Here is a 26,651-nt window from a genome sequence, read left to right on the forward strand (position 1 = left end):
TGTGAAATACAGGAACAGCAGACATACACAAAATGAAATCAGACAAAAAAATAAATAAAATGTGAACCTCAGAGACAGACGGTGACAAAGCATAGAGAAGAGTGCAGCAGCAAAACTAGCATGGGGCCAAATTTACCTGCTTGCTCTCTGCATCATCAGGACAATAGAGCTATGAAAACATGTAGCAGATTTTAGAGTAAGAATAAGCACACTTTACTACTGTCTAGTAACAGCCTCCCCTAGGCTAGCTGAAAAACAATTCTAATTCCAGGAAAAGACATCCTATTTCCTCAGCTAGAGGAACAATCACAATACAGGATTTTGAAAATGACTCAAAAAGAAAAGGAAAACCAAAAGGTCTCTGCTTCAGAATTTTAAGGTATTTGTTTAGTAAAGACAGAAAAATGCAATGTCTATTACAAATGCAAGAAATATAAACAGGAGTACACCAAGTATAGTAAGTGAGCAAGGGGAGGCAGAAAAATATTGCAGAAGCACTAGCTTTAATGTAAAACTACACTTATATAGCAACATTTCATTCAGAAGAAATAAATGCAGGAATTCACTTTCCTTAAAACATTTGAAGCATACCTTTAAAAAAAATAAAAACACAGACCTAGAAACCACAGCATACTTTTTGCTGACAAACATTACATGTTCTCTTACCTCAAGTATCAGCCTCTCGTTAGATGCACCAGGTTTTTTAAGTTTAACGTTTCAAACTAAACAGACAATTGTGAGATTTCAACACCCCTACAACAACCCCACAGATTAAAATAGCTACTGGTATCTTTGTTTGTATGAACTTCTCCACAAACACAGATTTTGCTTACCTGATGCTGAGTTCATTAAGTTCTGTTGCACGGGAGGACTGGTGGGAGCTGTGACGTTCATCTGGGAAAGCATGGCCTTCCTTGGATCTTGCCATGTTGTTGTTTGATCAATATGACTAAGGAAACAAAGCGAGAGTTAGGACAGTCAGACATTCACAATAATGACCTGCTAGCTCAGAAAGTTTAGCAACAAAAGGTTAAGGCTGCCAACAGCAGCCACATTCAAAACCAGACAAGAACTTTTGGCTTCTTTCCAAAGAACTCTCAAACCCTTTACTCTGGTCACCATCACTTTCCCAGCAAAGAGCTGTAGCGATTAAAGCTGCAGCAATGGTGAGATGTGGCTCAAGATGAATACTGGAACCTAGATTATTGTGCCATAACACATCCACGAACTAAACATTCTCTTCCTTTCTTGTTTAGTTACTTGTCATTTTTAAATGCGACTTGGGTCTTTCAAACCGAGCCAGTTATGCCTGGAATCTCAAGCACAGTCGAGTAACTTGGCGTGATGAGTTCACATCCAGTGCCTGGGGAGCTGTAATGAACTGGCTGGTGAGTAATCATTAGTCTTCCCAAACTTTCTGTGCGTAGACTGTAGACCGCATCCTCAGATTACTTGAGGCCTACTCCCCTCCCCACCGAGGTCTGGTTACTTAAGTTACCACAGAGATGTTCAGTCACACTAGAGCAGTAATTAAAAAAAGTGATGTTCAGTAGCCTTTCAACTTCATGTGAAAAGACGAGGACAGCTGGATTGCCCAGGAACTCAACTTAGTCCTCTCTAGAACCTAATTACAACACTTTGGGAGCTTTGATTTATCTGTTTTGAAAAGAAAAAAAGCCCTGGAAAATACATTCACCACTGTCATTCATAAAACTATTTAAGTCAATGAAAACACAAAGTGTAATGAATGATTACTTCACCTTTTGAGTATGTGATTAGCATGCTTTGCTAACCTAATGAATAACAAATGCAGGCTATTCACAAACAAGCATCACAGTATCTTGGTGCCATTAATTGAGATTGCTCTGAAAAGTACATGTGGAACAAAAATAAAACTAATACATGCTAAGCTTTGACAGCAAGGCTTGTAATCAATTCATTTAGAATTGGTATCAATTCAAACTCATATCCAAGTAGCCCTACATCAATTAGAATCCAAGACATCGCTAACTTGGTGCCATTCTTTCCTTACAGTAATCAAACTTCTCTCTTTCTGGATTACGTGGAATGCTCATTTTCACTTCCTCCAACAAAAATACTACATTTAAAGTTGCAATGTAGATTCTACTGGAGAGCTGAATTCAAAACTAGGTATTCCAGTTTGTGTTTGTACCCATGTTTTGCATTGTTTTGTACATAACCTTGATGCATCAGTATGCGTTTGCTACCAGTCAGGCTGTAAGTTTTCCAGCTTTATGTTGGGATTAAATTATTATTGTGCAGTAAATCTTCCCAATTCACAATTAACATTACTTTAAGGCATGTTCAAGTTTAGGAGGTGGTGTCGTATTATATTTTAGACATCCTAAAAGGATAGATAATTCAGACTTGGTCACCTCAACACCTACATCTTTTTGCACAACAACATCTGATGTTGTCACTCCGCTCCCTACTAAATAGGAAGGAACCTAAAAGAGCACTGTTATGATGTTCATTTGATAAATTTAAGGAATGTACTGAAGGTGAATCAGGCCTATTTTCTCCATTGAAAGGAGACCTAAAGTAACTAGGTCAGATCCACTGACATCAGAGGAGGTGAATCTCAAATTTGATGTATTTGCATGGCCACAGCACCCCAGAGCACTAGTCATAAATTAAGATCTCCTCCTGGGTCAAACTGGCTTAACAAAACAGAACATCTCTCCACCCCAAGCAACCAGTTACTGTGTCTAGGAACTTACTAAGGAAACCCTTGACTTCAATTAATAAAACCACATTCTGCTGGATTAGTGTTTTTAACATGTTCGTTGGTGTTCAAAAATATTTTTTTTCCTGAAATACTGAATTCTGTTTGTAGCTATTCATTTCAAACAAGTGACAATGAATAACTACAACTTCAGAAGATCATAAAATGGGTCATTAGTCACCAAAATACTTACTTATATATAATTATTTATTATATTGTAACATGAGGTCCCTTTAACGATTATAAAGTGGAAGGTATCACAAAGTAATTTTGAAAAACAAGTTTTACTTTAAGCTAAGTATCTTTTCCCTTGTATTTTACCCTCTCTAAACACACACGATTTCAGGCCAAGAATTTACAGGCATATTCTACTAGGATCACAAAATAGGCGGGAATATTATTTTACAAAAATCTAATAGTAAACAAAGCCTTACTTTGTCTACGTGTGGCAAGTAATGCCAGTTTTCCCTTGTGGACAGGAAGCCCCCCTGTTACTAAAGGTTCAATTAAAATGGTGTCACTGCCATGGTGTTACTTTCCATGATACAGCTCATTTAATACAGGTACTATTAAGCATACTGTGTCTTTGCTCGCACTCATTTTTCAACATGCAGCTTAACCAAGAAACATGCCACATGCAGCGAGACTTCTTCATTTCCTTTTTAGCCTATTTATTTATAGAACAGGGAAAAACATAGTAAAGACTGCCATATATATACTGGAATGTACATAAAACTTTTTTCCAAAAAAAAATTTCATTTTTCTGCCGGTCAATTTTGCAAAGCAATGAAAGCAGGAAAAGATAATACAGATGTAAAAACACTGCACAGTAATGCTTCACAGACTGTGTTTAAGTTACAGTACCAGCATGTACCACTCCTCCCCTCTATTTCTAATTTGTTATATTTGCTCAGTTCAGTTCTGGGAACAGAGGAAACTGGGAAAACACCACTGCGCCCACGATTACACATTTTTTATTTCCATTTAACTCCTATAAAAATACTTGCAACACTATACAGTTATAAAACATATACCTAGGGTACATATTTTACAGCCTTTGTTTTTATACCCTATTTGAATGTAGAGCATAAAACAGAGAGAAAAATGTTGCCTCACTGCATTACAGAACCGTTTTACAGTTACCTGTAGGGACACACAGAAACGACATTCACCAAACTTTTCCAAACATATCTGAGCACAGGATAGATGAAGGGACTGTGGAAGAAGCCATCTCAGAAGCACTGCCAATTCTGAGCACAAAGGCAGCATTATCAGCTCCTCAAAACTGCGCAAGTATACCGTGCAAAGCACGGTTAATGTTCAGAGGGGCTTGTTAACGTGGTTAGCTATTTTAGACAGCAGCAGCTTCCGATTTTTCCCCAGCTGAGTATCACTTGAGGAAAGTCAGCATGTTCCTTACTTTACCAGCACAGCTCCAGCCAGGATTTTCCTAACAAAGAGCCGCAAAGGAAAAGCCTCAAAGCAATCAAACTGATTATGTTCAAGTCATACAAATCACAAGGCTGGTTCAATAAGGCAACTTTGTCCCGTCCCACGCAGTTTTCTGCTTCCTGGCCTACATATACATTTTCCCAACACCTTCACTCAAAAATTTTCCCTCAAACTATAGTCCACACACATACCTCACCTCTCTGTGCCGTATCCTGAGTTTTTGGATGCTACATATAAAAAAAAACCACCCCAAACATCACAACGCATCAATTCTTTCCCTCAACTTCCAAATCATGCTAACTAACTGAAGGAAAGCGAAGCAGGCAGGCACCCATTTATGAGGATGAAAGGTTTAAGTAAATCCCAGTACTACGGTAACGACTACAGGTCTTAATTTTGTTAAATATCTGCAGCACGTGCACCAAGGTAACTTACTGTAAACGTCATGCATTGCTCATTATCAGTGTAAGTATGGAAGCAAAACATTCTCTGCAGGTAGAGATCTTTGCCCCTGTTTTCAGTATCAGAGCAGGAAAGGTCTAAAATGAGAACGCTGGCCTCAGTGCAACATTATCTTTCCCTGCACTAAACAGATTTTTTCTGTAGTAGCTCCGTTACCTGCCAACTGCCCCAATCCTTACATTTAGTAAAGGTGATCTGAGCCACATTTTGATAAAGTACTACTGTCAACCTCATTAAAAAAAATAGGGACATATCAAATCAGTCATATTTAGTACAGTACTATCAGATTAAAATTAAACCTAATCATGGTAGAATCACAGCTCTGCACAGCGTGCACGAAACCAAAACACCCAGAATATGTTAAATAGTTGCTAGAAAAACTTGTATCAATTCTGGTATCAAGAAGAGTGATTGTTCTAAGAAACAACCTGAACCAAAAAGCAATTCTGAAGTGCTATGCATTATAAAGACAATCAAGCTGTTCCCCACATATATATATATATTTAATAACTTGTAATAAAATGTTCTCATTTTTTTTCATGCTAAGAGAACTTCTGCAGTTACTAAGAACCAGAGTTCTTAAGCGAAAGCAATCTTTTTTGGCATTAAACGCTATTGCGTGCCAGATTTGTCATATTCAGTTCCTAACCGAATTTTAAAAAAGAAAAAAGCAAACACACACACACCACCACATCTGTTACTTCCTACTGAAAATCACCTTTAGGTGCTAAAAGACTAATAAAATACAGCCATTCCTAAAAATGGAGAACTGATCTGCCCCTGCAGTAGCGTGATACACCTTCACCTTTGTACTGTAGTTGCTCCGCTGAAGAGACGTGAATGGTATTACTGGAAGCCAGGTCAGAAGTGAGCTAACACAAAAAGGACACTCAAAACGTACTTAAATCCTCCAGTAAAAGTTTTGTTCCTTAGGAATTGCATATCCACTACAATCCAGGAGTTATATGCAACCATACAGTCACCAATGACAAATATTACCTAAGAGGCCTTCAATTTTGATATTCTGGAGTATTGCAACTGCAGTCCCTGTTGCTCAACATACACTTCCCCAAGGTGTGTTAAGGACTTCATTCATTTAACAAAATTCTCAGTCATTACAAAATCATGATTATTTCTTCCTCTTTTTTTCCCCCCGAATTGGCATAAATATGCCTTATATACAGTGCACACCTCTATGTCATCTGCATTGAGAATTTTTGTCTTATAAGAAAGGTTCCTCTCAGAAAATATATTATTAAGCTGAGCGAGTCAGAAATTGCCAAATCATTACCCTAAGATGTGTAAAAAAAACCCACGTGCCATTAGGAAGAAAAGATGTTTTAATCTTAGGTACCAGATGAACATAATATATAAAATTTCTGCAATAGCAAAAACTGAAAAGGCCTGGTCTACACATGAAAGGATGTAAGCAAGACAGAATAAACGACCCATCACTTCTCTTTGCAGTTTGGACATGACTTCATTAAAGAACATTCCAAGAAAAATAAATAGGCACAAACATCCAGAAAAGCAAGCTGTTGTTCAATATGAAAGCATCCATAAAGAACTACCTTAGTATCTGTCGATACAGTCATGCTTCTATGTTTTACTATGTAGACAAGTCTTATATTTTACGCCTGCATGAGAAAATTATTTCCACCGTCTAGTGAAGTCACAATGACTAACTTGGATTTTGGTGTTCAGACTTCCAGGACTATTTTAAGAATTCACTGGAAGTCCTGTTTTATTAGAAACAAAGTAAGAACACAAGCACGCACCGCTGACCGCATTGTGACAGACCTACCAGAACTGGTGACTAGGCCTCATGCACTTTTTATATATTTGGGGATGAATAAGAAAGTCTGTGTAACATGAACAAGTGGCACAAACAAAGCTACGCCTATTTTCTAAAGTCGGTGTGAAACTTCAGCTTTTCATTATATCCCAAACGTGAACTGCTCCATCAGCAAACATGTCACCTAGGATTCTGTTTTATCCTAAACGACTGAGCCACAAATTCTGTTCTTCCAGATTTTTCCCCTTGTCTTCTTAACCAGCTGGTTTCCTCAATCTACATAATGCATAACGATCTGAAAGGTTTTTAGAGCTCTCACCCGTGTATTTCAGTACATCTGGACTGGACGTTTATACTGAAAGCTGGTTCTTCTGCTGGTACTGGGAGAAACTGAACGAGCATTTCTGCTCTTGGAACTGCCACGAACTGCCTCTCACACACAAAAATTAATTTCAAACTAAACCCGGTGCCAAACCTTATACAAACTTGGCCTGTGTCTAAGCAGTTTAGGTTATCTGCAAGATAACCAACCTGCGTGTAGTGCTAGCTGGCAGAGAGGAAACCAGAATATCCACTTTTGCAGAGGCCTAACCGCTACAGGAGCATGAAAAGCGCGGCAGCGTGACTGTGGAACAGTTGTGAAAGTGACAGGATCTACTAATTCAATAGCAGAGGTGAACACAAATGTCTAAGAAAGGTGGTAATAGCTAAAAGGCCAAAATCAGTCTGACACTGCAGCTGTGGGGGCCCCTAGCCCATCTGTTTTCTAAGGTTCAACTTAAAAATGGGATAAAAGAAAAAGTTTAGAGTAAAAACAGCCTCAGTCTGAACTGCTTTCATTACCACTCTTGAAAACTGGAGAATAGGATGTAGAGATTTCTGAGTTATGACTGATACGCTCTTAGGATATTATTACACAGAACGGAGTGGATTCAGCTTTTCCTGAGGGTGGAAACTATGACTTTCTTCATGCATCCTTTTTTCTACCCTATTAATGGTACTTCCAAAATTGGAAGGGTTAAAATGTGAAATCAAGTCTTCAGCTCTATTGGCCATTTTTAATTAGGGGTTGCTAACTTAAAAGTGAAAGACAGTTCTTTGCAAATGGTGTAACAAAGTTACAGATTTACACCTTACCTGAACTAAAACACTGGGATGACACAAATTTCAGTGCCAAGCAGCAGTAAGAAGAAAAGGCTGAAGGGTAAATGAGACAGCTCTGTTGTTAGCAATGATATCCGTCTCAATCCAGTACTCCATAAACACTTTCCTAAATTTGAACCAGAGTTATACAAGAAGATCTGCTCAAAATGACCCAAGATCCTTTAAGAACCTTTCATTTCTTTTTAAATTAAAAAAAAAAAAAAGAAAAAAAAGGAAAAACTGTTGTTCACAGCATGCAGAGAGATGATACTCCACCTATTGCTGGGAAAGCACGGCTTCCACTTGTCCTCTCCCATTAACTTGCAAAGTTCCCCTGGGCTCCAGGATTATTACAGACTAAGTTTGGGCACACAGCAGTAAAACTGATAACCTCTTAATCTGACCTTTTTAGAAACTAAAATTCCTACCGCAATCCGTCTCAAGGACGGCATGGCCCAACTGCTTCACAGAAATAGGAACGAAGTTTCTGAATATTGCTGCCATACATGATGTATTTTGTTAATTTTCCCTGTTAGATCTGTATGTTAGCCAGGCAAAGCTTGTGTTGGACTACTCGATTGACACTGCTGCTGATGTCCTCACCAAACCACACCACCAGCATACGACGACAGAGCACACTGGCGATAGGATGATACACACAGCTCTATCCTACTTACAGCTTGCAAAAGCACATCCCCAAATCAACATGCAACTGGTAAGTGTGCAACTGTGTTGCGCCACAGCTGTGATTTCATTAACTTTGAGAAAGAACATAAGTTTTTTAGAAGAATGATGGGCACAACATTTCTCTTGACAGCTACATTACCAGGTAGGAAGAGCCCGTCAGAGCTGTGTCCCCTCAGAGTATTAAACAGACCTGGGCCAGATACACACGATGCTTCATAAATACAGTCCTAGGCAGCAGAAATTCATTCCACACATGAATGGTTTGAAGCTGAACTAGAGCAACGCAATAAGGAGCACCTAAATGACTTAAATGGCGCTGACAAAAGCCCAGTTGGTGCAGAAATACATTTTGCACAAACTCACTAAGGGTCAGGCACGTTCTCCAACAGACCCCTCTGGAATTTGTTCCTAAAGTAGATCCAGTTTGCAAGATGCTAAGAACTAGCGAATTCCTGAAAGCACATCCCGTAAAGCCACAGACATTGGTACATGGAATAAGAGTTACGAAATAAGTTTTTAAAAGATACACCAAATACTGCATTTAAAACAGAGTATTCAAAGGCAGCCTTTATTAGCACTGGCCTGTACGCAGACAGTGCACAATGCTGGTACGCTGAGGATTTAGCATTAGGCTCACTGCTCTAATTATAAACATCTCGCTCTTTGGGGGCGACAGAACAGCACAGCCCTTCTTAGGAAGGCACTCTCAGAAAGGCCCTCACTTCAGGGGAGCATATCCTAAAAATGGACAGGGGGCAGTAGGCAGTCTAACCATACATGCATGCCTAACATGAGATGAAGGCATGATAGGCACAAAGCTTTGCCAGAGGTAGCCTCACTTTTATTATAATGTGCTTGTAAAACAACTGCCGTTTGTCAAGTAAAAATGGAAGTCATGGTATGCCGATTTCTGGATTTGTTCTTTTTTCCTCCTGTCCCTCTTCCTACTCTGAACTCAAGGACCTCACGTACAAAAAAAAAAAAAAGTTAGTACCACAACACTTAAAGCTTAAAAAAAAGTTTTAAAACGTTTAAATGGCTTATGAAAAAATGATTCTTGGATTTTCTCTTTGGATCTTCCAAATGAAATGATATTCTTTTCCGAGTCTGAGATGAAAGGAACGAGGACACTAATTTTTAGGGCTCTTTCCATTACTTTGAAAACTGTAAGAAACAGCAGTATTGCAGAGATTAAGAAGAAAGGACCTTGCTTTTACTTTCTTCGTATCAACTCAATCATTTTCCAAATTCTGTAGAGGACTAAACGCTGGTATCACGGTTGATATCATCAGATTTATTTGAGACCGTATTTAAAGGAAACCTCCCCCTTCTCTCCACCCAGCCCCCAAAGTTAAGAAGTTTGTTTCCCTATGGTTGAGCCACTCAACATGCTCAAAATTCATGTTTCTTTCCTTAACTTAAAATGAAAGAGATTGAGATATCACTGAGGGCAAACCTAAAGGAAGAGCTGTCTCCAGCGCTATTTCAAGTGAAGTTAATGGATTCTTTTAACTTCACGGATGCCCTCCTACGCCCCTACTTAGCAAGCACAGAGAAGACCTTCTCCAGATGCAACCGTTTTGTTTTCTGTAACAATAAAGACGAGATTACACAAACACTAACTTTCACGTTATTAGGGGAAGGGCAGGCCATTTTGAGAAGCCATGTGCCATAGAATCCCTTATCACTTTCCTGTCCTTTTATCTCTGAGATTCTATCTCGTGTCTCTCTCCCCAGTTAGCTCATAAAGGAGACAAAAAGCAAGAGGGAAATCAAATGCATCTCTGCATGAGCAGGAGCCAGTTTTATGCCCCCTTCCATATACCTATTTTTGGTTGCCTGAAGGTTGCAAGTCAGAGAGGCTTGCCTAAGCATGCTGCAATAAAAGCTGCTACAGCCAGCTGCCTGAGGATCTAAAGGGGGTTCCTAGCAATCCTGTTGAATAACCCTTAGGCTAGCCACCACCAAGGAAAACAAAATATTAAGATAAAAAGATTCTTTAGCTTGTTTCCTTATTGCTCTAAGTAGGAAGTCTCGGAGGGCAGTTCAAACTGGTTGCTTGAGTGTTCAGGCGATGATCGCTCCCAGATGGCCCTGACAGGATGGGCTGGCTACAAAACCATTAGGTAGGGCCTACTGGAAACAAATGGATAGCATTTTGCTGAAAAAAAACCAACAATTAAATCAATCTGTTTTTCTTGCCATTCAAATTAATATCATCAACTACTTTTCAATGCATGCTTCAGAGCAGGCACTTCACACCCTAAGTCAATCAGCTGTTTAGATGTTCCCAGCTTTAGTCAAATGAACAGCCTTATAGGTTATCTTTTCTTCATTTGAGACTGAAATAAAACAACCCCCACATCACAACTCCTTTATTTCCTTTCTCCATACTTAAGTGTTCAGGCAACTGTATCCATCTCACATTGTTAATGTTTAGTTTTTCCTTCTTATTATTCAATATTCTTTTTTTCCCCCCTTTCCACTTCCACTTCCTGTATTACTGGATTTTTCCTTCCCTTTTTGACTCCTCCTTATGATCACGTCTCAGGCAGAGCTTGTTCCACTTCCAGTTCAAACACTACGTGCCACTGAGGTTGGAGGCAATTATTCATGTCCCTGAAGACTTTACAGATTGCCACGTAAAACAAAGAAGAAAATCTTGACTGAGCTACCTGCTCAGCCAACTCTAGGCAATACAGCACTTTGTATTTTTCACCAGCAGATTATTCCTTTTCATCACCATGCTTCAAGCCCCTGCAAACAGATTTCCCAAGCTGCAAAGCACCAGAAGCAACAGATTTCTCTGCACCCAGATACGACATGCTGTCTAAAGGCTATGCTTTGAAAAGTTGGTTTTATTTACCCATTTAACTGGGGCTGGCAAAGACAATACAGAGCAAAAATGTATGGAGAAATTACTTAGCTTAAATAGTTTAAAATGATAGCTAAAATAATTAAACATAATATACTTACATATTAGAGCTATTATATTTATTTTAAGTGACCTAAAAATGATTTTCAATCAGAGGATTTTCAAGTTCCAGGACCTACAGTCCCTTCGCCACAAAGAGCACCAGTTTAAAAAGCATTTTAGAAGCCCACAGCGTTAAATCAATAATGCAAGATAAAACTCATTTAGAACTCAAATTTCATTGCAAACTTTCAGAAACCATCAAGTGGAAAATTTCCATTTCAAATGTTTGAAATAGCAATAAAAATTGTTATATTATTACACATATGGGGAAGCAACAGAGAAACTTAAGACAGTGAAATCACCAAGAGCAAAACAAACCCTACTTTCTTTCTAGAAGCAAAAGGTAAAGACCCATGCAACCTCTAAGACTAGTCTTTAAAAGAGATCTTAAGTTTTAATTTATTCCATGAAATCAATATTGTGATACCAATACCTCAGCTTTTATACATTTGATTTGCAGTAATGTGACTTGCTTTCTGCATATCTTTTGGTATATAGGGAATTAAAAATAACGGTTATAAATCGTGATGCACAGACGTTTATTTAAAATCACATCAATTAAATTACTAATGATTCTTATAGTACAAGGGATATGTAACAATCTTTGTCGAATAAAAGAAAAGGTAACTACCATGTCTTATCAATAAGTATGGTGAAGTACAGTTCCTATTATTTAGGAACTGTTCAACCCTATCCTTAGGTGCAAAACAGACCACTAAGTAAGTATAATGGATCTCCAACTTTCCCTTAATTTCAGCATGGGATTTCCAGTAGAGTTGAAGTTGCCAATAAATCCTAATTAATGAAGATTATCACCTTAACTTAGTATAAATTAATTCCAGCTTTGGAATCCCTTCAGTCTTCATCAACCACTTACCACAATCAGCGTTCAGCCATTACGGAGAGTGGGAGGGGAGGCATAGGAATAAGGGGGAAGAATGTAATATCTGCTTATTAGCATTTTTTTTTAAATTATTATTTACTTATAAAAATGTATGTCTACCATTTAGACTCCAGCTTACGAGTAACAGACTTCCCCAGTACAATAAAGATAGTAACACAGATAAAGATGAGGTTTCTCTAATAAAATAGACCCTACCCAAAAAAGAGACGAGAACCCAGGTCACACCAGAAGTTAGCTGTCTTTTTAATGGCTAAAAGCATCATCCTAATCAAGCCCTCCTTCCAGCGTAGCCCCTCCCCAGCTTTTAGCAGTCCAGCTTAGACTTCCCCAGGCCAAATTTTATGCTTGAACAGTTTGGGTTTTATTTTCCTTTTAGGAAGTGAGGCCAGCTTTCAAACACAAGAACTCCCTTTGAGTGTTTGCTGACCATTAGTCAGCACTTCCCTGTGACCCATCCCTTTCCTCCACTCCCTTTCAGTTCCAAAAGCCAACATTGTCAGCTTCCAGCTTTTCCTTTCTTTGCCTGCAAAATTCACCAACTGCTTCAGAAATTCGCTTGTCAGTGTGGGACCCTTCTTCCAGAGCTCCACTCTGAATTCTTGGACAAACTAAGATCCTTTAATCTCTTCTAAAAGATTGGCTTTTTGCAGCCTAAAGTGTTCTCACTCTTCAGGGCTACTTTTGATCAGGGCTCACTGACCAGGTGGCCAAAGTTCTTTTAGGCCCCTCATTTTAAGCAAGGATGTAACTGCAACAATCTCGTACATTTAAGTTCTGCCCGTTTGCACGGATTTGGCTCGTTCTGTAACTAGAATATAAGATCCTGGGGAATAACATATTTGTTTTATAATCTGTGTTTGGAGCTACATTGACAGGGATTTCAGAAGTGCCGATGTGTGCTGTCCCATCAGTGATTTCAGGAACTGAGCAACAGGACACAACTTTTCTGAATTTTAACTAATGAGTCACTTGGAACAATCTTCACTCCAATTCTACATCAACTTCTTGCGGGCAAGCCTTTACACAGGTTATAGGTTACTGACATACACCTGCCGGGACAAGCAGCGTGAACTGCAAGTGACTGCAGTTTGAGCAGGGCTCCATCACAGGAACCCATCCTCACAGCAAACTTCAGTGTCTCCACTGCTGCCCTTTAAACTCAGTGATCTAGATTGCTATCTGTACTGTAATCTCTAGATCAGGAGGTGTAAATCAGTCCTTACAGGCAAAAAGGAGGATATACCAAGAGAACAAACCCCACTATCTTTTGATTAATATTCCTTACAAGTCATCTGCAATCCCTTCAGCTTGCCCCGCTCCAGCAATTTTCATTATTCTTACAAAATGCCTGATCTGTTTTAGTGATCTGAATCAACTGCTGCTAGTCACCACTTACTGCAAGTTTTTAAAAACCAGATGTCATTTTCTCACATCCAGTTTGTAATCACAGCCATGGAAGAAGGAAACAAACCACCCTGCTCTTCAGCTCCCAGTTTCTTAGTTTTGCACTGAAAGGCCGAGAAAGTAAACATGCACTTGGCGAACGCCTTCTGAGCTGTGGGTCAGTACTTACCCAGCAACTTCCTTCCAGAATTTATCACGCTCTCAAAGTTCAGTAGCAAACATGCACTGGTTAGCGTTATCTTTAAAATTTATTCTGCAATCATTTTGAATCACTACGCAGGTCATAACTTCAAGTTTTATCTCAAGACCTTTTAAAAAGTAAACTATACATGAAAAATACGCTTTTAAATCCTATGACTAGTTCTAAAAATTTGCACATTACAACTTGTAGTTATTCTTCTCTCATAGCTTATTATACTTTAAACATATTTTCAGAAATCTGTTCAGGAAATTGGTACAAAATATTTATGTTCCAATGGGAAAGGGGCTGTTACAGATCTGATACCATGTTCTTCTCTACAAGAAACATACTTCTGTATTTCTTGTTGATGAAGAAAAATGCAACAGCATAACAAAGGCAAAGAATAGGCCACAGGAAAAAAAAAAAAAGTGTGAAACTGTTAGAAAGTGAGCAAGGCCCTGGAGTTGAGTGGCTTTATTTCAGAGTCCCCATTTCTTTGTGCTCCCTTTCTCCTCATCTCTGACTTCACTGCTTTCTGAACTCTTTAGTATTTCTTCTTACTCCACTACCTAAACAGGCCTTGACTGCAATAGCCCTTTAATCGAGCAGTCTGTCTGGTAACCCACCTACCTTTTAGTACAGGGAACAGCTGCTTGGATGGCAGGCGCCATCCCAACATCCCACCGCGCTCGGTGCTGCAGCACGCCCAGAGCCGGCTGGAAGCTGGTGCTGCCAGTACCGCCTCCACATCAGCCAGGAGCAGGGGAGGGCTGCGGGCACGCTCCTTCTGCCCACCGAACTGGCCAGGAACAGCTCGGCACTGATTTTTGTCGATAAAATCAAAGGGGGAGGCAGTGGTCAGATGTTAGATTTGCCCCCTAAATACGGTACATACAGACCGTGCACCCTCAGTGCAGGCAAGGGAACCAAACCCTGCTGGTGGAGCCCTCAGCCTCGTTTCACTCAAATGGATTGGTGAGGAGGGATTTCAAGCAAGCCCATTTCCTGTATATCTTCATCAGATACCAAGTATCTTATCTGAGCACCATTGCAGGTGTTGGAGTAACAGATGCCCTGCAGGTGAAAGGTGCTGAAAAAGAGAGTTTGCACAGAAATAAATTATCTTCATGGAAAAAGAACTTGCATCCTCTCCAGAACTGTGCGAGGATCTAATAAGCTGTTTAATTACTGAAAACCTGTAGCTATTTTGTTAGATAGTGAAACTCATTTAAATTTCTCCACTTCCATAAAATCAAAGGGCGCTGCTCCAAAACAACACAGACCTGCAAACAGCTTGCCTGGCCCCAGAGCTGTGGAGCTGATTACTTTTTTTCAGACAAGTAGAAAAGAAGAAAAATCACTGTCAACCACCCCAGCACAGTACTAGGGGCGATTAACTAGGGAGTGGCTGAGGAAAGGATGAAACATCAAAAAAAAGTGAATGGTGGAAGTCTAAAAGAGGAAACATGACTTGCACAGGAATCTGGCAATCTGGAATATCAAAATCTTCTAAGGAGCCAAGTGTCATGAAGAGAAACCGAGGTAGCAAAGGAAGGAGGTAGAAATTTGCAAAATTTACAAACCACAGGAAGAATTCTTGCAGAGAATGAACAAAGCTTGAGTTCACTGGACAGAAATTGTCTGGCAAACTGAATTGTGAGGCAGACTCTCACTGAAATGGAAGGAAGTGCTGAATAAAAACAACAGCAACCCTGTGCTACTCTCAGGCGGAGGAAGGATACAGAGCACTTAAGTTCAGGTGGAAGAATTAACGCCATGTGCCGAGCAGAAAACTATCACACAGCAGGAACACCACTTACCAGAGGGACTAGGAACTGTATCAGAAGGATACAGCTGCATTTAGAGATCAGCAGCTGAAGAACAGTAAAAAAGAACACAAGGAAGAAGTGAAGCTAAAAGCTAACATAAAATATTGCCAATATAAGAACTGATTTTTTTTTTTGAATCAGTACAAGTTAAAACAAAACCTTACGTACTTGCAAAGTAAAACCACTGTTTCTTCCACTAGGCATCTGAAATGCATTGTAGGCATCAACCGAGAAAAACACCATCAAAAGTTGGAAAGCAACAAATAGCACAGTAAAAATTTATGCCAGCTGCATACAAGAAACGTCTGCCCCTCAGTACCAGAATTATTTTTGAAAAGTATTGTGCAAGTCCTTCTCTTTTGAAAATCCTGCCCAAAAAAAATAAAGGAAAAGCTCCCTCACTCTTGCATTGCCCAACTATTAGATGAAGCACTTTCACCCCACTGCAATTGGTAATGACCACAGTTTTCCCTTATTTCTGAACAGAAGGATTTTCTAAAGCTATACAACAGCTATCCCCAGACCCTACAGAAATGTGCATGTATTCTATTTAAGGTGGTAACACTGCTCCCGAGCACAGAAAGCCAAGCACTGACTTAGCAGTTTTGTGCACAAAGCTGCCCATTTGCTCCTTGCTCTCCGTGTTTTTGCTTTGCTGATCAAAGCAGTTGCCAAGTTTTTTCTTTACCATTACAAGGCAGGAAAAATGGCTCTCCTCAGAGAGGCCCCTTGTGAAGGTCAGAAAGGTTAGCTCCACAAGCCCTGGAGTCTGCTCTGATGCTGGAGTGATTGGCTGGCTTCCCTGCAGTTACCCTGCATTTCCCCTCCTTCACAATAGTGCGCTGGTTATGGAAACTAAATATGAAAGAACATGGTGGGGGAGGAAGGAATTTCTATGGAGACAGTCAAAAACACTCCAAAGTTCTACTTTTTTTCAGCAGCCTGAAAATCCAGCGTTCTAAAACGTTTGATTTCTTCCTGGAACACTCTATATACTCTGGAAAACTCTATAAAACGCTATACACTTATTTTCTTGACCCTCCCCTCTTGACCAAAATTCTAAAGAAAAAATGTCAATGAGTGTGCTTTTTCTAAGAATATGAACAATTGCATAGTGGTCTGCCTTGGTCTGGAAAATGGTTATTTCTTAAGATGTTTACTTGCCCCATCTCTGGATTTAATCAACTGGAACCCACAGGTCACACCCTCTTAATGAAGCTTGAAACGAAGCCAGCTAATCACAGCCCACATTTGTAGCACCTTCCCGCTCCTGAGCGGCATCACGCTGGAGTCGTTTCTAAAATCTCGTAGAACAATGAATGTTATTTACAGGCACCGAACCCCGACCGCTTCTAGATCCTAAAGTCAAGTAAGGAAGGTATCTTCGAATACCCAGCAAAAACACTCGGTACGTTTCAGATGGTTGATTAAATACACTCAGTGCTTTCTATAAATTCAAATCTACCAACCCAGAGGCAACCACAACTATTTAGTTTTTCTCTTAAGCATCAAAAACGTAACGAGCAGCACAGACAATGAAAGACCTAGCCTCTCTGAAGCATCTACTTCAAAGAAGCAGATGAAAATACCACAACTTTTCTATTTTGAAGAGGGAGATTTTGAGATTTCATATTTGGTGCTACCACTCCGTATCGCTTTAGAACTGAAACTGACTCCCAGGATTGTTCAAAAAGCTCTCTTACCACCCTGGAAGTCAAGCCAGGCTCTCTCCTCTCTGCATAACTGTAGGTGTCAAGTTCTGCCTCCAGTGCCATCACCCATGTTTGGACAGGTGTAGCTAATTAAAAGTCAGCCCATGTGTTTGATGCTGAATGCACCTCTGCAGCTGTTTTGAGTTCATTATGTTACCAGCAGTCAAAGTACTTCCAGCAGTAGTCAAGTTGTGCAGCCTCGCTGTTTCAGTACTCCCAAGATTTACCAACATGCAGTAAGAGAGGCCCTACACTACAGCACTCTCATCCTAGGAGGAATCAACAGGCTTCTTGTTCTTCCATAGCCATCCCAAAACACGTAGGAAAACAGCCCCTGGACTGAGAGACAGCAGTAAGCGACTGACAATGACAACATCCTCAAGGAACAAAGCCAAAACCATTAAAATTGCATTATTAAAGATGGAATATCACAGTCCATACAAAAGCATAGAAGTGGGATTTTGTACAGACACCTCAAAGGGTCTCTGGACTGCTTCACCAAGTCCACCTTGAAACGCAGAAGCACCAGGAGAGCAGGAGAAATCCTCATGACAGCCGTACCATAACAGAAAGCAAAAGGTATACATAGCACAACAAATGGTACACGTGCACACGATGCCACATTTCTCTTTTACAGGACAGCTTTTATGACCAACCCTTGCACTTCTCAAGTCTCTTTGGGGAGGGTACAAAGGTCTGGACTGTGAGCACCTACTGACCCCGCAAGCATCGCTTGAGCTCCCATACAAAGGCCATGCACACAATCTGCTGGCCAGCACGAGGCACAGTCACCAGAAATATTTATTTACAGCTCCTTCAGACTGCTCATCCTCTTGATGTGCTGTGACGATGAAACCTGAGAGGAGAAAGTCAGAGTGGCAGAAGCTGGACACCTGTTATCTCGCCAGTGGGCACGAGCGCAACTTTCATAGAATCACAGAATGGTTTGGGTTGGAAGGGACCTTAAAGACCATCTCATTCAACCCCCTGCCATGGGCAGGGACACCTCTTACTAGACCAGGTTGCCCAAAGCCCCTGCCAGCCTGGCCTTGAACACCCCCAGGGATGGGGCATCGACAGCTTCTCTGAGCAACCTGTGCCAGGGCCTCACCACCCTCACCCCTGACCACCTCAGCTGGGGACACGACCTCTTACCTTCTGGCTGATGTTGCCAAGTGGGCACAAGTCTCCCCTGGCACGTCCTTCACCCAGTGAAGGCACTTCTGCCCTGCCTGGTACCCAGATGACACAAGTATTTTGGCAGAAAACCTTCTTTTGCCATCACCTCCCGAATCCACGCTAAGGGGCTCTGCTGATGAAATCTCATTTTCTGAGAGGCCCGCGACACGTAACTTCATTAACCCTCCTCCATTAACCCACTCCTGTCTAAGGAGTTTATTCAGCATCTAGAAGAGGTGAAGCAACATTGCTTTATTGCAACTCCTGTATTACAGATGCCACAGCTAAGAGGAAGAAAAAACTCCGAAAATACTTAAAAATATCCAAGAGTATCAAAACCAACTTTAGAAACTAATAAATAAATAAAAAAATTCTCTATCAGCAGCAAGACCAAGACCCTACTCAAATCTAAAGCATGGGAGGAGGCTAATGCTTCGGACTATGCTTTTCTAAGTTTTTATGTTAAAGGTTCAGATTGCAGTAATTCTTTAACGATGACACAACTGGGCCAAGGACCGGGCACAGTGCAACCAGCCCCTTCTTTCCGCTGTATGTAATGCAGGCAGAACTTCCCAGACAACTTCTGAAAGCAACCCCCTTCAAAAAGATATTTTTAAGAAAATGCCGAGTATTTCCCTGATACAAGACTCCAGTTATGCAAAAATCCATCATGTGGACATAGTACCACGTGCCCTATATCAATCCTGAAACTGTACAGAAGAAAGATGTCCAGAACTACTGTCCTTCTCTGAGCAAATTAAAATTAGAGCAAAATTACTAAAAACAGCTTGAACATCTATCTTCCTCAAAATCTGAGCTGAGAAGAGTTTTGAGTATGGCAAAAAGCTAAAACATTTCATGAGGTGCCTTACTTTCTTTTAGTTTTACGACTTGCTATGTAATCAATAGCTCAAGTTCATGCTTTCTAAATTAACAAATTTATGTAAATAGATCACAAAGAATATTAAGAACAGACCAACAAGGACAGAAGCAAGGATACAGTAAAATTAACTAGTTTCACTATTTCTATTTCAGGAACAAGGGTGGTTCAACCTGCCAAATATCACATCTGATCTTCTCCAAAGTTAGGTTTTTAACTCAATTACTTTTTTTTTTTTTTAATTCAGCCTATAAACACCAGTAAACCTAACATTGCGTTGTATAAATGTGGCCAGCATTTCTTGGAAATGTAAATTCTGATATCATCTAAAAATGCAACTACGACAATTTTTACACCAGCACAACTGAATCAAAGTGATCTTTCCATAGGCTCATTGTTCACTCCAGACAACCTTACGTATACCAGCATACATTAACCTGACCTGACCAACTAAAAACAAAACTACAAAATACTTTGCTCCTAATGTTTTAAAATAAAGCTATATGAGAATATGAAAGATTTGCCAATAGCAAAACAGCAGGAAAAAGAACCCAAAGTACCAAAATGTACCAAAACTTTTTTGTAAAGTACCAAAGTACCGAAACTTTTCTGATCACGCACCGCATCAGTAAAAGCTTGGAGCACACCCCCCCAGTATATTCGTACTTCTAGATAACTTATAAATACGGCTGCATGAATGTGTTATACATATTACAAAACATATACAAAACCAGAAATTTAAAAAGCAGAAGATTAATTAAAGCTATATGTATATTTTGATTTATTTATAGTACCAAAAAAATTTTCTTCCCGCACCTCAACAGGACTTGGAAGCATGCAAACAACTCTGGAGACCACTGGCTTAGACTGTCCAAGTGGTGAATGTCATCCTTAAGAAATGTACACCGTTTCAGAACCTAGAATGTGATTTCCCCTAAAGTAGCCAAAATGCAGTTAACTTTTTTTCTAGTAATGCAGTTTGACCAGGCTGCTCTTACATGTCTGTTGCTAAAAACAGACATTCAAGCGAATCTCTGTATCATCCTTTTACTTTTAACAGCAATTACATTTGTTACATTCCACCAAAAGCTGAGACTTCTAGAGGTGTAGGCAGGACACAATGCAAAGACGGCAGCATTTAACACAGGAGAATAGTATTCTGCTAGAGATTACTTAGTTTCATGCTTGCAATAGGTAAATCCATTTAGACACATCACAAATCCTACCTGAAATTAGCAGTCTCACAAAACTACTTAAATGTTTGCTGCCTTTCTATTCTCATACATAGAATGAGAATGCTGACCTGACGTTCATGCTTAAGATCCATCTCTAATAATTCCCCATCAAATACAACAGTATTAGAAGAAGGAGTGAAAGGAGGAAAAAAGGTTGTTTTAGTACAAAGCCAAGTCCAAATCCAAAAAACAAAAAAAAAAATATAGCCAACAATGAAGACAGGCCTGACGTGAAAGGTAAAAGCTACAAAAATAAGGCTTTCCTCCCACTGTCTGCTTTCTGCAGAGAAGGAATCCTTTAGTTTGCCATGATTTTTGTATCACCAATTGTATTGGGTTTACATGGAAAGGTTTTGGTGGCAAGGGGCTGCAGGGTGGCCTCTGTGAGTAGAGCCCAGAAGCAGCCCTGCAGCCCCCAAGGTGAGTGCAGCAGGAGGGCAGGAGGTGCTCCAGGCACGCAGCACAAGTTCCCCTGCGGCCCGTGGAGAGGCCCCTGGTGGAGCAGGCTGTCCCCCTGCAGCCCACGGGTCCCACACGGAGCAGATCTCCACGCTGCAGCCCGTGGAGGAGCCCCCGGTGGAGCAGGTGGATGTGGCCTGGAGGAGGCTGCGGCCCATGGAGAGCCCCCGCAGGAGCAGGCCCCGGGCCGGAGCTGCAGCCCGTGGAGAGGAGCCCACGCAGGAGCAGGGGGTCTGGGGGGAGCTGCCGCCCGTGGGGGACCCGTGCTGGAGCAGTTTGCTCCTGGGGGATGGACCCCGTGGTACGGAGCCGTGTGGGAGCAGTTCTGGAAGAGCTGCGGCCTGTGGGCAGCCCCCCAGGCTCAGTTCGGGAAGGACGGCATCCCGTGGGAGGGACCCCACGGGGAGCAGGGGCAGAGAGGGACCGTGAAGGAGCGGAGACGAAGCGCCAGGGACTGACCACTGACCGCAGCCCCCATTCCCCATTCCCCTGCACCGCTCGGGTGGGGGGAGGAGGTAGAACAGGGTGGATGGGGGGAAAGTGTTTCTAGTTTGCTTTTAGCTCTCACTAGTCTGCTAGAGATAGGCTATAAATTACATTAATCTCGTTATGCTTTTTTTTTTTGCCGCCTGTGATAACAATTGGTGAAATGCTGAACGGTGTCCCTGACCATATCTCTACCTTTGAGCCCTTTTCCATCATTTTCAAGCCTTGTTACTTTGAAGAAGGGAAATGAAAGGGCGATTGTGGTGGTGTTTGGCTGCCCATCAGGGTAAAACCACCACACCAAAGCTTTTCACTGATCACCCGCTGAAAACTGCTTCATTAGAAGATGCTGACTTTAACTTAAAGAATACGCTATTAAGAAAGTGGAGACCTGAAAAATCAGAGACCTGAAAATCTATAGAGGTATTCATATACCTCATATTCAATATAGAGGTATTCAATTCATGTAAACATAGAATGGCTCAGGTTGGAAGGGACCTTAAAGATCATCTAACTCCATCCCACCATCACAGGCAGGGATGCCACCCACTAGATGAGGCTGGCCAAGGCTCCATACAGCTCAGCCTTGAACACCTCCAGGGATGGGGCAAGTTCTTCTAGTTGTTCACACTTCTTGCCTGATAAAGTGACTAGGTGTTTAAAATGTATTCAAGTGAACAAGCGGGACAGGTAGAAGAATCAGCACTATTAAGGATTTTGAGTACCTGCACCCCACATTCCCATTTCTGCATACGGATAAACAGAGAAACACCAGCAAGACAACACGTTGACCAACTTAGCCTTATCTTGATCCAGCACTCCCTGAGCATGTAGTAGCAGCAACCTAAGACAGTCATCAGAAAGACTCTAACTGCATCAGTACAGTTGACTCAAAAAACCCGATGAAGTGGCAGGGGAAATTATGGCCCACTTACCAAGCCTACATTTGTTATGTGAGAATGCTATTTACAACGTCACATGCTGGAACTTGTTCCCAAGCTAGCTAAACCTACATGCTTAATTGACTCAATAGACAATGCTGTATTGTCAAGACTAATCTTTTCCTACAGGCTACAGTTTCTAAACCACAAATGCTTTTATCCATTTTTATTTTCTTAGCATTTCCCAAACCAGAAAACTTGAAAATATACACACACAAACTGTACATTTCAGTAACTATTAAAATGCACATATTCATATGAAAACTGACTCATCAGAAAGTCCAAGCATTTTTAAAGAACATGAGAGTCAACGGGTTCTTTAGGTTTGTATTTCAGAAATCCAAGACTGAAGTGACTTGGCTAGCAAGAAAGCCTGAAACCAGACTCACGTCACCAATACACACCATGTGATGCATGGAGCAGCAGCTCTTGCATTGTAGTAGATTTTGACTGAGCCACTGTATGAAGTATTTATTTTGAGTTACTGGCAAAGAGTAAGGTTTGGAGAAGAAAGAAACCTAGTTAAAGTCTGAGAAACTGTCAATTTAGAACTAATTTAAACAAATGTTTCCTTGGATGCTCCAGACTACTTTTTATTCATATTGATGAAAAATGCTTCCAAGAAAAAGCATGTTTAGAAAAAAAGTGAGATCAGAAAATAAGACAAGGATTTACACAGCAAACAAGTCTTACGAAGTGAAATAGAACTTGAGTTTTTCAGCATTTCTATGCCAACTATCAAAATAACTGGTGAATTTTAGGAACTGAAGAGGTTCAATTACTATTTGTTTAAAAAGGCAAACTGACTCAAGCTTTTCTATTAGCAGCTTTAGAAAGCTGAAGTTCACTAACTTAGGAGCCACCAAACAATTTTGTTTAATATTTCTCCTACCTTCCCCAAAACTGATGAAAATAAACACCTCAGAGATCAACAATATTAAATCCCAAAAAGCTGTCGATCAGTTTGAGGGGAGGTGGGGGAGGAAGAGACAGGGAACATACCAAAAACATTTACACTGTGCTTTCTGAAACTACTAACAGAACTGAAGGCATCATAATGCCGTAAAACAACTGAGATTAGTTGATTAACTGATAGCTACGAATCACCTGGTCTAAAAGTACCTATAAACCACAGAACAAAATAAACCCAACAGCCACCAAAAATAGGAAGACAAAAAGTCAAGCCAAACATTAAAGACATCCACATGCTTATGTATCTAATCTTTCTGTACAGAATGGTCATTTAATGAGTTTACTTTTAATATTATTACATTTAATATCATGAAGACTGTCTTTTAACTTTTTTTCTTTTTGTCATCAGTATCCCAACAAGATAGTACTCAACAACAAAACACTTTCCCTTTTAAAAAGCAATGCCTCACTGTAGAGACTGCCTTCAAAATGATGTATTCAAGTATATGCAACAGTTCTTGGATTCATGACTGATATGGTTGAGCACGTTGCATCTAACACGCTGCTGATAAAACCTGTGTCAGATACTCTGCCAGCTCTCGTGCTTAATCAACTCAAGTTGAAAACAACCTTCTACAACAACAGAGGGTTAAATTAACAACCACTTTGTCTTTCTTCTACTGCCTCCCTCCCCTCTAATTTTCCACATCAAGCTTCCATCAGATTTATACCGTAGGAGGATAAAACAGCTTTGCAAAAAACACATTACCCCCTTTAATAACATGCTGAAGAGTATCTGGTTCCATTCGTTTCACTTTTTCCTGATCTTCACTAAAATATCCTCATTCAACTCAACTGCAAAAATTAAAGAAGTTGTAAATAGAAAACTATTAAAGTATAAAAAATGGACTCCAAAAAGCCAAGCCATGTTGGGAAGATGTTCTTTCAGTTGCCACAGGGTCTAATGATATTTTGACAAGACTACAATTATGCTTCTGTTACAAGAACAGATCTTGTTCTCCACGTCTTGCCAGGGTAATACTGCTTTTAATTAACGCTTTTGTTGTGAAGTGTACCCTCAGGCAGTAATAAGTTTTATAATAATTTCAGTATGTAGCATGTATTTCCCCACACCATTTATTCAAAAATTCTCATCGTTCAGCCTCATAGATAATGTTGAGGCCTTACTTCCCAGAACTCTTCAAAACATGGTTAAACTCTGTTGTGTCTACCAAGGCACTGTTAAAACTTGTCTTCGTATGACTGCTTTCCCCTGCTTCCTCATGAAGGAAGGAACATTATGTGCCTATCAGGCTGGCACTACCACAAGAAAACCAAATTTCCTTTTCAACTTCAGTCTCTATTTCCCTTTCAAGAATCAGCACGTATGTCTTCTTTTCAAATGGCTGATAAATGCTTTTAGTGTATTGTCTTTTTCATCAGAATTACAACCATTGCCAAAGTGACATGAGGTGCTGATCTTCAGTTACATTTATTGATCACTAAGCGCGTTTTATACACATACACAAGTGCACTTTTATTCTTACAACCCACCTCTCAAATTTGAATAGTCTCGCTAAAGGAAGTCACAAACCAGAGCTTCAGCAAACAAACAGGCAATTACTGAAGCCACAGAAATCTAGACACATATTTATCCGAAGTCTGAGACAAGTAAAGTACTGTGTGGGAAATGTTATGAAATCCCCGTCAAGAAAACTAGGCCTCAAATTTAATCCACTGCCTTCTCTCTACCACAAACAGCTGTGAATTAACGAACTCATTTTTGTTTTAAATAATATTACTTAATAAAACACGACTGTCTAATTAACTCCACAAGAAGGTGGGAAGATTCAAACCAATTCTTATATACCAATTAAAATTGGCTTCACAAAGAGTTTGGATAGCTTGCATTGGCTTTGAAAAGCACAGTCAATACGCAAGCTGTCGCCTTTTCAGACTGCAGGGACCCATTTTTATCTGACACATATGTTCTTTGATCATATTCTAGATAAGAAATTAAAGTCTTAAATCTCACACTGGAGTATTCAAGCTTTTTTAAATTAGTGGTGTCTATATTTTAGTAGATTCAGTTCTCTGAAGTGTTCAAGCACTAAAACCTATGCTAAGTTTACACCTTTTCCAGAGAGGAGTTAACATTATATATTATTTCCATTTCTTTTCCATTACTTCTGCGTTCCGCCAATAACACAAATCCAGTATTCTGTATGATCTCTCAAAAGAGAAATTAATTTCAGAATCCTAACTCCATTTCATACGGAAATGATCCTCAATTTCTTCTGCATGGTTCTTTCACTTCAGTGAAAGCAAACATTTAAATAGGACATGATTTGGCAAGAATACATTTACATATCGTCAGAGAAATTCATGAATGACAGTATATGGCCTATATCAAGAAGGCCAGACTAGGTGACTGCCATCTCTACTGCTTCCAAATTAAATTCTCTTCCTTTTGCTGGAAGGTGTATCAGCCTAAAAGGGCACCATTTGAATTTCAAGGTCAGGTTGGACTCATTCACACAGTCTAAAATCTGATGAATCAGTAAAAAAAAAAAAAAAACAGCAGGTTGAATTCTAAGTTGTGTTACTGTGTATTTACAAAAGCAATCAGTGCAAAAGTTCGAAGGCTTGCAACACCACAGAAAATTAAGTTAGTCTACTTAAACAGCCTAACAGACGTAAGACCACTCACACAATTCTGTTGTTTGTGTGTACATGTCATTTTTAGATTCAAACCTACCACAACTTTGAGCTTTTTCAATCTTAACTGCCAGTTTCTTCTGCACCCTTGAGATACTTGTGCAGCAAATAACTACTGATGGACTAAGTAAGAGGTCAAAGCCAAACCATAAATAAAGATCTTAAGTTCCCAGGCTTTCCTTACAAGAATCAGCAAATTATCAAAATCAACAGAAATCCACTGCTAGCTTCTGAACCACATGGTATAAGCATTGATTAAATAAATTACCCTTCTGACCCTTCCCTTTTTCTTTAAAGAAAAGCCTGACTCAGTTACTCAGTTCTTAATATGTTTCTTGGTATGAAGTAAAATGTAACCTTGGAATGAAAATGGAGTCTCCAAACAGAAGCAGATTGAATAACAAGTGTTAAAGCATTAGACTTCTGGTAATTGATTTTAATAATGTTAACACCAGATCACTCACTAAAGAAGGAAGTATTCAGCCACATAAAAGTCAACCTGTACATTAGCTTCAGTTAACTGCAAAATCAAGAAGTATGTGTCTTGAT

At 40.1% G+C, this 26,651-nt stretch overlaps 1 protein-coding gene across 8 annotated transcripts in view; it reads right to left on the reverse strand.

Annotated features, from left to right (window-relative positions):
- The window catches only part of YAP1 (Yes1 associated transcriptional regulator), an 88,828-nt gene that overhangs the window by 39,469 nt on the left and 22,708 nt on the right, over positions 1 to 26,651 (reverse strand). For all 8 annotated transcript variants that reach the window (XM_083821661.1, XM_083821662.1, XM_083821663.1 and 5 more), the window contains exon 3: positions 834 to 949. In XM_083821661.1, coding sequence (XP_083677787.1) covers positions 834 to 949 — 116 coding nt within the window. The remainder of the gene's footprint in view (positions 1 to 833; positions 950 to 26,651) is intronic.

Source organism: Anser anser (assembly GCF_964211835.1).
Source record: "Anser anser genome assembly, chromosome: 1".
NCBI classification, from domain to species: Eukaryota; Metazoa; Chordata; class Aves; order Anseriformes; family Anatidae; genus Anser; species Anser anser.